This window comes from Accipiter gentilis, chromosome 36, assembly GCF_929443795.1.
Source record: "Accipiter gentilis chromosome 36, bAccGen1.1, whole genome shotgun sequence".
NCBI classification, from domain to species: Eukaryota; Metazoa; Chordata; class Aves; order Accipitriformes; family Accipitridae; genus Astur; species Astur gentilis.
The window spans coordinates 436,953-450,980 of NC_064915.1; the positions used below are offsets into that span (position 1 = coordinate 436,953).

A 14,028-nucleotide genomic window follows, 5' to 3' on the forward strand; every position below is an offset into this window, starting at 1 on the left:
CCAGCAGGGGCTGTTGTCATGGAGATGCTGGGGGGGGGGTCTGGGATGTCCCCCTATGTTCATAGACAGGACTGTTAACAAGGGGCACTTCCTTAGGGGTGGTGGGGGTCTGTCTGGGGTTGGCCCCCCCCCTTGATAATAAACAGGAGTGTTAATGACAGGTGCTTCGTTAGGGAATGGGGGGGGGGGGGGGTGGATGGATGTGCCATTGCCCCAGGGATGCAGGACCAGGAGTGCTGTTGTCATGGAGATGCTTCTTTGAGGGGGGGATCTGGGGATGACCCCCCCACACACCCATTAATGAACAGGATTGTTAATGAGAAATGCTTGACTGGGGGGAGGGGGTGGGGGCAGATGGAGCATGGCCGGGGGGGGGATGCTGTGGGCTCCCCCTCCAATTAGGAGCCCCTAACAATGGCCCCTCTTCGTTAGCACCAGCAGCTCACCCCCCCCCACCTCGTGTTGCCATGGAGACACCCTTCCTTCCCCCCCGGGCAGCGATCGGCACGGTAAAGCGCTGCCCCTCCCCCGTATCAATATAGAGATTTATTGAACCGGCAGCAGCAAAACGTCACAGGGGGCGGGGCCTGGTGGGGGGGCGGGTCTTGGCATGCAGATGGAGTGGGGCCCTGCCACAAAGCTTCCTGGGAGGCCCGCCCACCGGGAGCCCTGGGGGTGGGGCCAGAGGCGTGGCTGGGGGTGGGTGGGGTCAGGCGTTGCCATGGTGATGCTGTACCTGTTGCCAGGGTGTTGCTGTGAGATGCCAGGCATCGCCATGGCGATGCCGGGAACGGCTGTTCCCATTAGCAGGGCAACGCGAGGACTCCCGGGAGTTGCCGTGGTAACGCTGGGGATGCCCGGCCCTGTTGCCGTGGCAACACTGAGGGTCTCCAGTACCGGAGCTGTCACTAAGGTGTTGCTAAGATCCCCAGCATTGCCATGGCGATGCCGAGGGTCCCGATCGCCACCGTGGCTGGGGCGGGGCGGGTGGGGGGGTGTCGCGGTGACATCACTAGGGCTCCCAGTCATTGTCGTGGTGCTGGGCGGCGATGATGATGACGACGGTGAGGATGGTGCAGAGCACGATGGCGGCGATGCCCACGGCCAGGCTGATGAAGGAGAAGTTTCGTGCCTCCCGCGAGGCGATCTCGGCTGAGACGATGTCCCCCCGCGCCACTGCCGTGCGCACCTGGGGGGGGGGTGGGGGGGCGGCGGGTCAGCACCACTGTCCCACCGCCCTGGCACCCCTATGTGTCCTGGTGGGCACCTGGATGGCCCGCAGCCCCACCCTCCCCGCAGCCCCACCCCCCTCCGCCACCTGCACAGCTTTGACGATGGCGACGACACCGGTTGGCCAGAAGCAGCAGAGGGTGGTGAGGACGGCGATGGGCAGGTAGTCGTGGGGCGCCCGGCGCCCCTCCAGCCCCCCTGGGACCCCCCCGGGGACCCCCATGGGGGTCCCCAATGGCCCCCCCAGGGTGCCCCCCACCGGCACCCCCACGGGGCCGGGCAGGGGGCCGGGGCCGGGGCCGGGGGGAGCTGCCCCAAAGGCCTGCAGAGAGGAGAGCGGGGTCAGGGGTGGGGCCGCGTCAGGACACGGCCCCTGCGTGACCACGCCTACGTATGCCCTTCCCACGGGCCACACCCCAGAGGTCCCAGCTCTCTCCCCATAGGAGCCTGGATGTTCAGCCTGTGCCCCTCATCAGACCAGGCCTCCCACCGGAGGCCACGCCCCTTCCCGCAAACCCCACCCCCAAAGGCCCTTCCCTGCAGGCCCCGCCCCTTATGAAGTTCCACCCCCACCCCTTGGACCCCACCCCACTGCAAGCCACTCCCCCTCCCTATAGACTTTCGCCCCCACTGGACCCGCGTCCCCAATAACCCCGCCCCCTCAGCCCCGCCGGCTCCACCCCTCCCTGGCACTCTCCTGCCTTCCCCAGTCCCTCCCCTCCCCGCAGGCCCCGCCCCTCCCGCAGGCCCCGCCTACTCACCGGCCCGACGGGGTAGACGGGGACGTAGGCGGTGCAGGGCTGGAGCTGGAGGGTGAAGGGGGGGGGGCGCGTAGGGCAGGGGGGGGCTGGGGGGGGGGGCCCGTAGGGCTGGGAGGCGGCGGGGGGGGGCCGGGGCAGCGTGGCTGCGTGCGGGGCCACGTGCGGGCCTCCCCCGGCCCCCGGCAGCCCCCGGGGCAGAGTGGCCGCCCCCGCCGCCCCCCCGACCCCAGGCCCCCCCCGCGGCAGCGTGGCCGCCCCCGCCGGTCCCCCCCGCGGCAGTGTGGCCGCCCCGGCGCCCCCCCCCGGCCCCGGCGGGGCCGGCGGCCCGTAGGGGGGGGGCGAGGCATGGGGGGCCCCCTCCGGCGCTCCTGGGGGGAGAGGGGCGTCAGGGCGGACGGGACCCCCCCCCGGCACCCCACGCCCAGAGACTTGCCTCCATGCCCAAGGGCTCCCCCAAACTCCCAGCGCCTCCCCCCCCCAAATCCCCCCCGGTCCCCCCGAGACCCCCAGAAGTCCAGCCCCCAAATCGAATGCCCCCCCCCCCGAAACGCCTCCCCCCCCCCCCCCCCAGGGCCCCGTTTCTGGGTCACCCTCCCGCCCGGCGCTATTTATAGCGCGACACGGGGCGGGGAGGAGGGGTGTCTGCCCCGGACGCCTGGGTCCCCCGGGACATGTGCACACGCGTGTGCAACACCCCCCACAACCCCCCCGGGACACGCGTGTGATGGTCGCACACGCAGCATCCCCCCGCCCGCACAGCGCGGCCTCCAACACGGACACGCGTTACGCGACCCCCCCCCCCCAGGGACCCTCCTGCCCCCCACGCCCCCCCCCCCCAGTCCCCCCAACATTTCCCCCCTCCCCCATCGCGCTCCGCACCGGGTTTCTCGGCCGCCATGGCCGGGCCGCACCGGGACCGGGACCGGGACCGGGACCCCCAGCCGGGCCGGCGCAAAGCCCGGGCCGGATCGGAACGCGGATCCGGATCGGAACCGGCACCCGGCCTGGATCCCCCGGGCCGGATCGGCGCCCCCCCGCTTCTACCGGTCCGGCAAAAATCCCGGGCTGGAGCCGAGCGGGCCGGACCGGGACCGGGACCGCCCCGGAACCCGGCCTGGATCGGGCCGGAGCGGAGCGGGACCGGCACCGCCGCCCGAACTGGATCCCTCGGACCGGATCGGGGCCGGTGCAAATACCGGGCTGGATCCAGCCGGACCGGGACCGGGACTCCCCCCAAGAACCTGGAGTGGATCCACTGGACTGGAGCCCCCGACACCAGCGAGGCCACGAAAGACTTTATTGACGTTTGCAGTGACCCAGAACAGCCGGGTTTGGCCCAAAATAGTCACCTTGGCCCAATGGGGCCAGTCCCGGGGGGGCCTAGGGTGTGGTGGAGGTCCAGGGGGGGCCATGGGGGACCCCGGGAGTGTTGGGGGATTGCAGGGGCGACCCTGGGGAGGTGGGGGGGGAGGTCCCCCAGATTTGGGGGGTGGGGATAAGGTCAGGGGTCACTGGGGATCACCCAGGGGCCAGTGTCACTCAGGGGAGTGCCGCAGTGGGGGGGCTTGGAGATGTCAGGGGGAGCCGTGGTGGCGCAGCAGCCTCCCGAGGCTGTCGAGGGCTCCCTGCAGCGCAGCCCCCAGGCGGGCGGCCTCGGTCTGGTGGCAGCAGGCGAAGGCGGTGACGGCCACACGCAGACCCCCGGGAGGGCCGGGGGGGTCGTGGGGGTCTGAGGGGGCCACGTGCCCCACCCCCACCCCATAGCCGTCGGGCACCAACGGCCCCCGCAGCAGCCAGCAGCCCTCGCGGGAGCGCACCTGGTGGGGGGAATGGTGCTGCACCCCAGGACCCACCAGCACACCCCAAAACACCCTGAACAGCCCCAGGACCCCCCCAAACGCTGCCTGGGTTGGCCCCAGCCCCCCAACCTGTGTGTCCCCCCCAGAAGTACCCGCCCCTGAAAACACACCCTGGATGCACCCAAATACCCCCCTGGTTCATTCCTCCTACCTAAAAATGGCCCCACCCTCCCCAAATGCACCCGATCTCCCCCCTGTGCACCCCCAAGGGCTCCAGAGAGACCCCCAACCCCCGGTGAGACACCCCCAAATGCCCCAGGCCCCCCAGCCCCATCCCGCAGCCCCAGGGGGTCCCTGGGGGGAAGGGGCCTCTGGGTGGGTTTTGGCGGGGCGGGGGGGGGGGGTGGGTGTGCCAGGGCGGTACCTGCACGGTGCAGAGACGGAAGTGGGTGGCGAGGGCATAGGCAGGGTCCATGAAGATTTCGGGGAGCGGCTCCCCTGCCGCGATGGCCGCCTGCCGCAGCCCCTGCAGGTGCCGCTCGGCGCCCTGCCCGGCCAGCACCTGCGCCGGGCACCAGGGTCCTCACTCATCCACCCCGTAGCCCCGCCCCCTCGGATCCCCACCCACCCCCCGACGCGGGGCGCCCTCACCTCCTGCGTGCGCCGGCTCTGCGCCTCCACGGCCTCGCGCAGCAGCGCCAGCTGCAGCTCCGGCTGTGGAACAGGAAGTCCCACCCCCACTTCGCACATGGGGCAGGAAGTCCCGCCCCCACTTCGCACCCAGGGCAGGAAGCCCTGCCCCCACTTCACACCCAGGGGAGGAAGTCCCACCTCGACTTCACACCCGGGGCAGGAAGTCCCGCCTCCACTTCGCACCCAGGGCAGGAAGTCCCGCCTCCACACCCAGGGCAGGAAGTCACACCTCGACTTCACACCCAGGGCAGGAAGTCCCGCCTCCACTTCACACCCAGGGCAGGAAGTCCCGCCTCCACACCCAGGGCAGGAAGTCCCGCCTCCACTTCACACCCAGGGCAGGAAGTCCCACCTCCATTTCACACCCAGGGCAGGAAGTCCCGCCCCCACTTCACATCTGGACAGGAAGTCCTGCCTACCTCCGCATGGGGGTCATCAAGGGCACGGGCCAGGGCCAGGCAGGGGGGCCCAGGGGGGCGCAGCAGGTCTGTGCAGCCGGGCAGGACGTGGCGCAGGGAGGTCGGCTCGCAGGAGGCGCAGAGGGAGCCATGGGCCCTGGGTGGGGGCAGGCCTGGGTCACACGGACGCCGGGGTCCCGTCCCCCCCAGCCACCAGGCTGTGTACCCCCGGATGCTGAGGCCCTCCCCCCCGTACCTGTAGAAGGCCACCTGCAGGGCCACCTGGACGATGGCCTCCGGCCGCAGTGCCCCGCCCACCCCGAAGCCCTCGTGGGAGAAGCAGTGAACATCCACGTCCGCCACCAGGCTGGGGAGGGGCATGGACAGGGGGTAAGGGGCGACGCCCAGCCACTCCCCGACCATCCCCCCGCACCCCCCAAACCCCCTGACCCCCCGTGACCCCACCTGTCCAGGTGCCGCTTGGCCCGCTCCACCTCAGGGGCGGTTTCGGGGCCAAGGCTGAAGCGGAGCCGCTGGGGCGGTGGGAGGGGCAGTGATGTCATCGAGGTAGGGCTGGGCTCCGGGCGGCGGCTGGAAGGCAAGGGCCAATGAGGGCAGGGAACTTCCTCCTGGCCCCACCCTGCCAAGCCCCGCCCCCCCTCACCCACCAGCAGTCGAGGGCGTGGTCGACCATCTCCGCAACGACGGCGCCGTCAATCACGGCTGGGTCGTAGACGACCCCACAGGTCCCGTCCTCCCCCACGATGAACTGCGGGGGCGGAGGGGGTGTCAGGGCGCAGGAAGTCCCGCCCCTGACTGCCCGGCACCGCCCCCTCGCAGACACGCCTTCCGGGGCAGAACAGGAAGACCTGCCCCCCACTCTGGAATAAAGGAAGCCCCGCCCTCCACGGGGACACGTGACCCACAAACAGGAAGTCCCACCTCCCAGGGACACGACTGCAGAAGCCCCGCCCACCTGGAGGGTCTTGTCGAACCAGCGGTTGCCACTGTTGGCGCAGGCCCCGCCCCCGTGCAGCACCTGGGCGGCCCCGCCCCCCGGGCCCCGCCCCCCGGCGGCCGCCAGCACAGGCGCGTCCAGGCTGAGCGCGAAGAGGCTGCGCTGGATCCGGCCAATCGAGGCACGGTTCAGACGGTCTGCGGGGGCGGAGCTTCAGTGGGTGCCACCCCATCTGCCCTGGGAAGCCCCGCCCTCAAGAAGCCCCCAAACAAGAAGCCCCGCCCCCAGGGCCTCCCCAGAGGGGAAATCCCACCCCCTGGGGCCCAAAACCAGGAAGCCCCGCGCCAGGACAGGAAGCGCCACCCCCAGACCATCAGCCTACACATGGCAGCTGATGTCCCCTCCCCCAGGACCACCCAAACCCGGAAGTCCCGCCCCCAGGACCTCCCCACAGGAGAACTCCCACCCCCTGGGGCCCTAAACCAGGAAGTCCCACCCTCTGTTAGCACGTGAAGAGGAAGTCCCAGCCCCCAAAGACACCCCAAAACAGGAAGCCCCACCCCTCCAGGCCCCGCCAACTCACCCCGCATCAGCAGGCGGTAGACCCGCCCCCACGCGTGCCGGTGCTGCCCTGTCAGCAGCCCCAGGGGCGGGGCCCCGCCCCGCCCCGTCCGCGCCCGCAGCCCCCCCAGGGCCGCTGCCAGCGCCGCTGGTGGCAGGGGGGTCCCCGCCCCCCCACATGCTTCCACCTGGAAGAACTGGGGGGAAAGGGGGGACACACACCCCGAAACGGCCCCATTGGCACTGCACAGCCCCACTCCCGGCAGCCTCAAAACCGCCGCCCATGTCCCCCAGGACCCTCCCAGACCCCCTGTGCCCCCAGCTCCCCCCAGGACCCTCCTCCATCCCTCCTATCTCCCCCTTCTCGGACCCCCAGCCCCCCCCCCAGGACCCCCATGTCCCCCCCAGGCTCCCCATGCCCCCCCATTTCCCCACCAGGACCCTCCTGAACCACCCCAGGCCCCTCAGGAAACCACCACATCCCCCCTGTGTCCGCCCAGGACCCCCCGACCCCTCCCAGGAATGCCATATCTCCCCCAGGACCCCCTATTTCCCTGCCAGGACCCACCTGGATGCCCCCAGACCCCTCAGGGCCCCCCTGGGTGTCCTCCCGCTGAGACACCCCACCCCACCCTGCCCCCCCCCCCCCCGGTACCTGGCAGTTGCGGATGACAGTGATGAAGGGGGGGGGCTGGGCACCGGGGGGCAGCCGCAGCACCTCGTCCCGCTGGGGGCCCGGCACTCGGCACCCCCCGAATGCTGCCTGCACCCACGGCTCGGGGGGGTCACGCCTGGGCCGCCAGGACACACACCGTTACCCACGGCACCTCACAGGGACCCCGGCACCCCATGGCCCCCCCCCCCGTGACCCCCAGGCCCCTGTGGGAGCCCCCCGGCCCCAGCACCCACCGCTCCAGCTGTGCCCGGTAGTCAAGGACGCCTGCGATGAGCCGAGCCGCGAACCTGGGGAACCAGTGACACCAGTGATGCAGTGTCCCCCAGTGCCCTCCAGTGTCCCGCAGTGCCCCCTCTGTGCCTCCCAGTCTCCTCCAGTCCCTCCCAGTGCCCCCCAGTCCCTCCCAGTGTCCCGCAGTGCCCCCTCTGTGCCTCCCAGTCTCCTCCAGTCCCTCCCGCAGTGCCCCCTAGTCCCCTCCAATCCCTCCCAGTGCCCTCCAGTCCCCTACCAGTCCCCTCCAGTCCCTCCCAGTGACCCCCAGTCCCCTCCAGTCCACCCCCAGCTCTCCAGACCCCACTCACCACAGCTGCCCCCTCCAGTCCTCCCAGTCCTGCCGGGGCAGCACCAGTCCAGCACTGGTGTGCACGGGCAGCGGCAGCCGCTCGCTGGAGCCCCACGGCCATTCCTGCGCCCAACGCCCGAACACCTGGGTCCCCCGGACGCCTGGGCCCGTTCCCCCCCCCAGAATCCTGGCTGCCCCCTGACACTCAGGTCCCCCATCCTTCCCCGGACGCCTGGGTCCCCCTGAACTCCGGGGGCCCCCCAAAACTCCTGGGACCCCCCCTCCCTGCCCAGAAACCTGGGTCCCCTCACCCCCCTGAGTCCCCCCTGAACTCCTGGGTCCCCCCGACACCCCCCCCCCCGTCCCCCCCGGGTCCCCTCACCCCCCTGAGTCCCCCCTGAACTCCCGGGTCCCCCCGAAGCCCCCCCCCCCCGTCCCACCCGGGTCCCCCCACCGCCCTGGGTCCCCCCAACCCCCTGCGTCCCCCCCAAAGCCCCCCTGTCCCCCCCCGGGTCCCCTCACCCCCCTGAGTCCCCCCTGAACCCCCGGGTTCCCCCGAAGCCCCCCCCGGGGCTCACCGGCAGGCGGGGGGGGACGGGGGGCTGCCGGCGCAGCCGCTCCTGCAGGCGGGGCCCGGCCCCCCCGGGCGCCCCGAACTCCCGGACCAGGCGGCGGGTCCGGTCCCGCTCCCCCGGGGCCACCAGTGCTTCCAGTGCCCCCAGCAGCCGCCCCAGCGTCGCCCCCAGCGCCGGCAGCGGGGGGCGCCCGCCCCTCCCGGGCACCTCCTGCGGGGGGGAACCCCGGGACCCCCTGAGCAACGGGGACCCCCCGCGGGGAATGGCCCCCCCCCCCTCCAGTGCAATGGGACCCCGAGTGATGCGGATCCCCCCAAGACACGCCCACCCACCCCCCGGTGCAGTGGGCACCCCCCAGGACCCCCGCGTGCAGCGGGACCCACCCCCCAGGACGCCCCCGGCCACCTCGTGCCACGGGGACCCCGTCGGGCGGTGAGGACCCCCCCGGTGCAACGGGACGCCGGGTGATGTGGATCCCCCCGACACCCCCCCGCGTGCAGTGGACCCCCATGTGATGGGGACCACCCCCCCAGGACGCCCCCCCCCTTGCAATGGGAACCCTCCTGCCACGTGCAACAAGCCCCCCCACGCCCCGCCCCCCGCAGCACGCGGACGTGCCGCCCCGCACGAGCGCTTCCCCTCGCCACGGGCGCGCGTGGACTCACCGGGGGGGCGGCGGGGGGGGGGCGCGGGGAGGGCGCGGCGGCGACCCCAGACCCACGGCGACCGCCCCATGGCCCGGACTCGCGGGTCCCTCCCGGGCGCCTGGGTCCGCCCGGGTCCCGCCCCGCCCACGCCCACCCCCCACACCACACCCCCACACCCCCCGCGGGGACCCAGGCGTCCGGGCACCCCCGCGACCACCCGCGGCGCTCAGGGCACCGCGTGGGCTCCACCCCCTCCAGACAGCCCACGGTCACGGGGGGGGGGACCCGGGGTCCCCCCGGGAGGGCCCCACCCGGGGGTAATGAAGCCTCATTAACAGCAGCTGCCGCTAATGAGGGTCCCGTCCCGGACACCCGGCTCCCCTGCGGGCTCCCCCCCCCCCCCGCCATAGCACCCCCCACCCGGGGGGGACCCGGGCGTGCTAGAGGGGGACCCAGGCGTCCGGGGGGGGACCCAGGAATTCGGGGGGGAGACATCCAAGCGTCCGGGGGGGGACCCAGGCGTGCGGGGGAACACCCAGGCATTCGGGGCGGGGGGGGACACCCAAGCGTCCGGGAGGAACACCCAGGTATTCGTGGGGGGGACCCAGGCATTCGGGGGGAGACATCCAAGCGTCCGGGGGGGGACCCGGGCGTCCTAGAGGGGGACCCAGGCGTCCGGGGCGGGGAACACCCAGGTATTCGTGGCGGGGACCCAGGTGTCCGGGGATGACACCCAGCGCGGGGGGGTGCCCCCCCCCACTTTCGCTCTTGACAAGCTCTCAGCCGCTCCGTGTTTGCTCAGCACACATTGGCCGCAGGTGGGGGTGGGGCCCGGACGCGTGGGTCCCCGCGGGGGGGGGGGGTGGAGCGGGGGGGGCAGGGTCGGGCAGCCCGGACGCCTGGGTTCTCCGCGGCAGCGAGGTGCGTGGGGTCCCCCGGGACACGAGTGACCCCGCGGTTCCCCCCTGGGGAAGCCCCGGACGCCGGGGCGCCCCCGAGCGTGACGAGGCGGTGGGGGCCCGGCCGCCGGGGTTCCGCCCCCCCCCCCTCCCCGTGGGAGCCGTGGGGCCCGGCCGCCGGGGTCGTCCCGTGGGACCTGCGGCCGTGGGGCCCGGACGCCGGGGTCGTCCCCCCCGCTCCGTGGGAGTGGGGGGGCCCTGGCGCCGGGGTTCCCCCCAGTGACCCCATGGCTTGACCCAGGGGGACACACCCCCCCCCCCCCCCCCGCGGCGGGATGCGGGGGGGGGTCGGGGGGGGAGTGGGGACTCCTGGGTGCCCGGTGGGGGGAGGGGGGGGGGCTGTTAGGGCCGCGCGCGCCGGAACTGACGTGCGGGAGGGGGAGGGGAGCCGGGAGGTAAACAGGGAGAGGGGCAGGGGGCTGGGGGCTGGGGGGGGAGGGGCAGCGCCCCGGTACGCCTGGGACCCCCCAGGGGGGTGCGGGGCCGCTGGGTCCCCGTCTGACCCCCTGCCCCCCCCCCCCCCCCCCGCCTCCAGATGCCCCCTGCGTGGCACGGCGTGGGGCGCGGGGGGGGGGGCCGTGGCCCTGGCCTTGGCCTTCCTCCCCCCCCTCCTCCTCCTCCTCCTCCTGCTGGTGGTCCCGGGGGGCTCCTACCGCCCCGTCGTCATCGTCCACGGCCTCTTCGACAGCCCCAGCGACTTTCGACACCTCCGCGCCTTCATCAACGAGGTCAGGCGGGCGGGGGGGTCCCCTGCACCCCCCCGGGTGCCTGGGTCCGTCACCCCGCCCCTCCCCCACGACACCGGGGTCCCCTGCGTGATCCCACCCGGGCACCGGGGTCCCTCCCCCCTTCATCCCACCCGCATGCCGGGGGCCCCGTGTCTACCCCCTCCGCCTCCGGCACGACCCCACGCGAACGCTTGGGTCTCCCCCTTTGCCCTGCCCGAACGCCCGGGTCCCCTCCTGCACCCCCCCGGGCACCCCCCTTCCTCCCACCTGGGTGCCCCCTGTGACCCCGTCCAGACACCTGACCCTGCCCGGATTCTGGGCCCCCCCCCAACCCCCTCGGATGCCAGAGTCCCCCCGTATGAGCCCCCCTGGATGCCTGGGTCCCCCACAGACACCTGGGTCCCCCCACATCACCCCCGGGACGCTTGGGTCCCCCACAGACACCTGTGTCCCTCGCCCAGATGCCTGTCCCCCCCTTGACCCCCCCCGTTGACACCCACACCCCTGTCGTCGTCTCCCCAGAGCCACCCAGGGACGGAGGTGACGGTCCTGGACCTCTTCGACCGGGGGGCATCGCTGCGGCCGCTGTGGGTGCAGGTGGAGGGGTTCCGCCGCGCGCTGGCCCCCATCATGGCCAACGCTGCTGATGGCGTCCACCTGCTGGGCTACAGCCAGGGTGCGCGGGGGGGTGCCCGGCTCCGGGGCGGGGGGAGCTCCCAGGTACCTGGGTCTGGGGGGCGAGTGTGGGTTGGAGGGGGTGCTCCCCAGACATGGGGGTCCATGGGTGGGGGTGATGCCCTGGACACCTGGGCCCCTGGGTTGGGGGGGCCTGTGGATGCCTGGGCCCCTGGATGGGGGTGATGCCCTAGACGCTGGGGTCCATGGGTGGGGGTCCCCTGGACACCGGGGTCCCCCCACTGACCCCCCCCACCCGCAGGGGGTCTCATCTGCCGGGCGCTGCTGGCCACGATGCCTGACCACAACGTCCACAGCTTCATCTCGCTGGCGGCCCCCCAGATGGGGCAGTACGGGGGTGAGGGGCTGGGGGGCATGGGAGGGGTCCTGGGTGTGTTTGGGGGGGTTTGGTGGGGTCCTTGGGTGGGGTTTTGAGGGTCTCGAAGGGGATTGGGGGGCCTTTGTGTGCGTTGGGGAGGCTTCAGTTGTCCCCAGGTTGGGGGGGGGGGGGTTGCCTTTACAGTGGTTTTGGGGGAGTTGGAGAGGTTTTGGGGGTCCAAGGTAGGTTTGGGGGTCCCTGACTGGGTTATGGGAACGTTGGGGGAGCTTTGGAGGGTCCCTGGGGGTGGTTGGGGAGCTTGGGGAGGTTTTGGGGGGTCTCTGGGGGGGTTATGGGGAGGTTTGGGGGAATCCCTCGGGAGGTTGGGGGGTGTTAGGGTGTCTTTGAATGGTTTCGGGGTGTCTGGGGGTGGGTTCGGGGTGTTTGGGGGGGTCCCTGAGTGTTTTGGGGCTGCCCCTGGGTGGGTTTGGGGGGTGTCAGGGAGGTCTCTGACTGGTTTTGGGGTGTTCCTGGCTGTTGGGGTGCAGACACTGACTACCTGAAGTGGCTCTTCCCCCGGCACATGAAGTCCAACCTCTACCGGCTCTGCTACACCCCCCTGGGCCAGGGGGTCTCCATCTGCAACTACTGGAACGGTCTGGGATACCCCAACCTCCCCCAGGGGACCCCCAAGCCTCCCCCTGGGACCCCCAAACCTCCCCCTGGGACCCCCAAATCCCCCTGGCACCCCAACCCCAAAATATTCCTGGGCACCCCAAAACCTGACATGGGGGGGGAACCCCAACGCCCCTAAGACCCCCAAACCAGCCCCAGGGGAACAAATCCCCCTGCAGACCCCGGGGAGGGGGTGGTACTGGGGGGCTGACACAGGGGCTGACCTCCCCCTGCCCCGTGGATGCGGGGCCCCCCCAGACCCCCACCACCGTGAGCTCTACCTAAACAGCAGCGACTTCCTCGCCCTCCTCAACGACGAGCGGCTGCACCCCAACGCCTCCGGTGAGCCCCTATAGAGGCCCCTACAGACATTCCTGTAGCCTCAGGGGGACCCCCGTATTCGGACCCATGCGGACCCCTATGGTGACCCCTCTAGCCTCATGCGGGATCCTTATAGTCACTCCTACAGCCCCATGGAGGCCCCTGCACTGACCCATGCATGGAGCTCTCTATAGGAATTCCTATAGATAATAGGAGTCCCCATGGAGACTTACCACATTCTTACGGGCACGTTTGTGGTTCTCTGTAGATAGCTATATAGGGTCATGTAGACGTGCCCATACATAATTATATAGTTCCTTATAGATACTCCTACAGGGCCACGTAGATACTTCTATAGATGTTTTCATAGATGCTGCGATAGCCCGCGTGAATACGCCATAGGTATCCTCATGGACATGCTTATAGTCTGTGAAGGTACTCCTGTAGATACCCTTATAGATATTCATGTAACTCCATGTAGGCACCCCTATAGATGACTCTACAGACACCAACACACCTTTCCTGTGCAGATACTTGGGCAGTGCAATGCAGGTGCACCTATAGCCAACCCTATAGCTCCCTATAGGTACCCACCTAGCTCCTGTTGACATCCCATCGGGCTGCCACCCTCTGGTTCCCCCCAGGGCAGCAGTGGGGCCCTATAGCACCTCCAGACTACCCCCCCCACCCCCAGATGCACTATAGGGTGCCGGCAGCCCCTCGTTAACCCCTTGTTAACCCCAGACTGGAAGCGGAACCTGCTGCGGATCCAGAGCCTGGTGCTGATCGGGGGTCCTGACGACGGCGTCATCACACCCTGGCAGTCCAGGTGGGCCAGGACCTCCCCCCCCCCAGGTTGGGTCAGTGGGACCCGGATGCCTGGGTCCCCCCACTGACCCCCATCTCCCCCCCTCAAAGCCTTTTTGGTTTCTATGATGCCAATGAGACGGTGCAGGAGATGCGCGCCCAGGCAGTGAGTGAGGGGACCCCCCACTTCGGGGGGGGGGGGCAGGGGTGGACACTGGGGTTCCCTGCTTTGGGGTGCGGCCTGGACACAGGGGGCCCCTGTGACCCTCATACCCCCCCCCCCCCCAGGTTTACCTGCAGGACACGTTTGGGCTGAAGACGCTGGAGGCACGGGGGGACCTGGGGGGCTGCGCCGTGCCAGGCGTGGGGCACACGGCCTGGCACTCCAACCGCTCAGTCTACGAGCACTGTATCCGCCCCTGGCTCACGTAGCTGGGGGGGCCGGGGGGGCTGTGGGGCTGGATAGGGGGCTGGGATGGAGCTGGAAGGTCCTATGGGGGGCTGTGGGGCTCTGGAGGGGTCAGGGTGGACTTATGGGGCTGTATGTGGGGGCTATGATGCTCTAGGGGTCAGGGGTGGGGTTATGGGGCCGTATAGGGGGGCTATGGGGCTCTGTAGGGGTCATGGGTGGGGTTGTGAGGCTGTATAGGGGGGTCTAGGGCTGTACAGGGTCTCAGTGTGGGT

The 14,028-nt window shown here is 71.1% G+C and overlaps 3 protein-coding genes across 3 annotated transcripts; 1 reads left to right on the plus strand and 2 right to left on the minus strand.

Annotated features, from left to right (window-relative positions):
- Window positions 1–559: 559 nt before the first annotated feature.
- On the minus strand, window positions 560–3,208 carry PRRT1 (proline rich transmembrane protein 1). Its single transcript, XM_049793023.1, has 4 exons — window positions 2,871–3,208; window positions 1,992–2,359; window positions 1,319–1,552; window positions 560–1,189 (listed from the first exon to the last, which is right to left on the minus strand). The coding sequence occupies exons 1-4, from the start codon at window positions 2,887–2,889 to the stop codon at window positions 1,013–1,015; spliced, it is 798 nt and encodes a 265-aa protein (XP_049648980.1). The 5' UTR covers window positions 2,890–3,208; the 3' UTR covers window positions 560–1,012.
- A 46-nt stretch (window positions 3,209–3,254) lies between these two features.
- LOC126034827 (carnitine O-acetyltransferase-like) lies at window positions 3,255–9,268 on the minus strand. Its single transcript, XM_049792682.1, has 14 exons — window positions 8,879–9,268; window positions 8,217–8,423; window positions 7,658–7,761; window positions 7,310–7,363; window positions 7,056–7,191; window positions 6,423–6,597; window positions 5,858–6,036; window positions 5,550–5,650; window positions 5,347–5,472; window positions 5,138–5,248; window positions 4,903–5,038; window positions 4,442–4,504; window positions 4,215–4,352; window positions 3,255–3,808 (listed from the first exon to the last, which is right to left on the minus strand). Exons 1-14 carry the CDS (start codon window positions 9,266–9,268, stop codon window positions 3,566–3,568), a joined length of 2,163 nt encoding a protein of 720 aa, XP_049648639.1. The 3' UTR covers window positions 3,255–3,565.
- Window positions 9,269–9,586: 318 nt separating this feature from the next.
- On the plus strand, window positions 9,587–13,798 carry PPT2 (palmitoyl-protein thioesterase 2). The gene is made up of 10 exons (XM_049792684.1): window positions 9,587–9,596; window positions 9,679–9,781; window positions 10,355–10,547; window positions 11,070–11,223; window positions 11,485–11,580; window positions 12,090–12,197; window positions 12,475–12,558; window positions 13,282–13,366; window positions 13,456–13,510; window positions 13,633–13,798. Exons 1-10 carry the CDS (start codon window positions 9,587–9,589, stop codon window positions 13,774–13,776), a joined length of 1,032 nt encoding a protein of 343 aa, XP_049648641.1. The 3' UTR covers window positions 13,777–13,798.
- The last annotated feature ends 230 nt before the right edge of the window (window positions 13,799–14,028 follow it).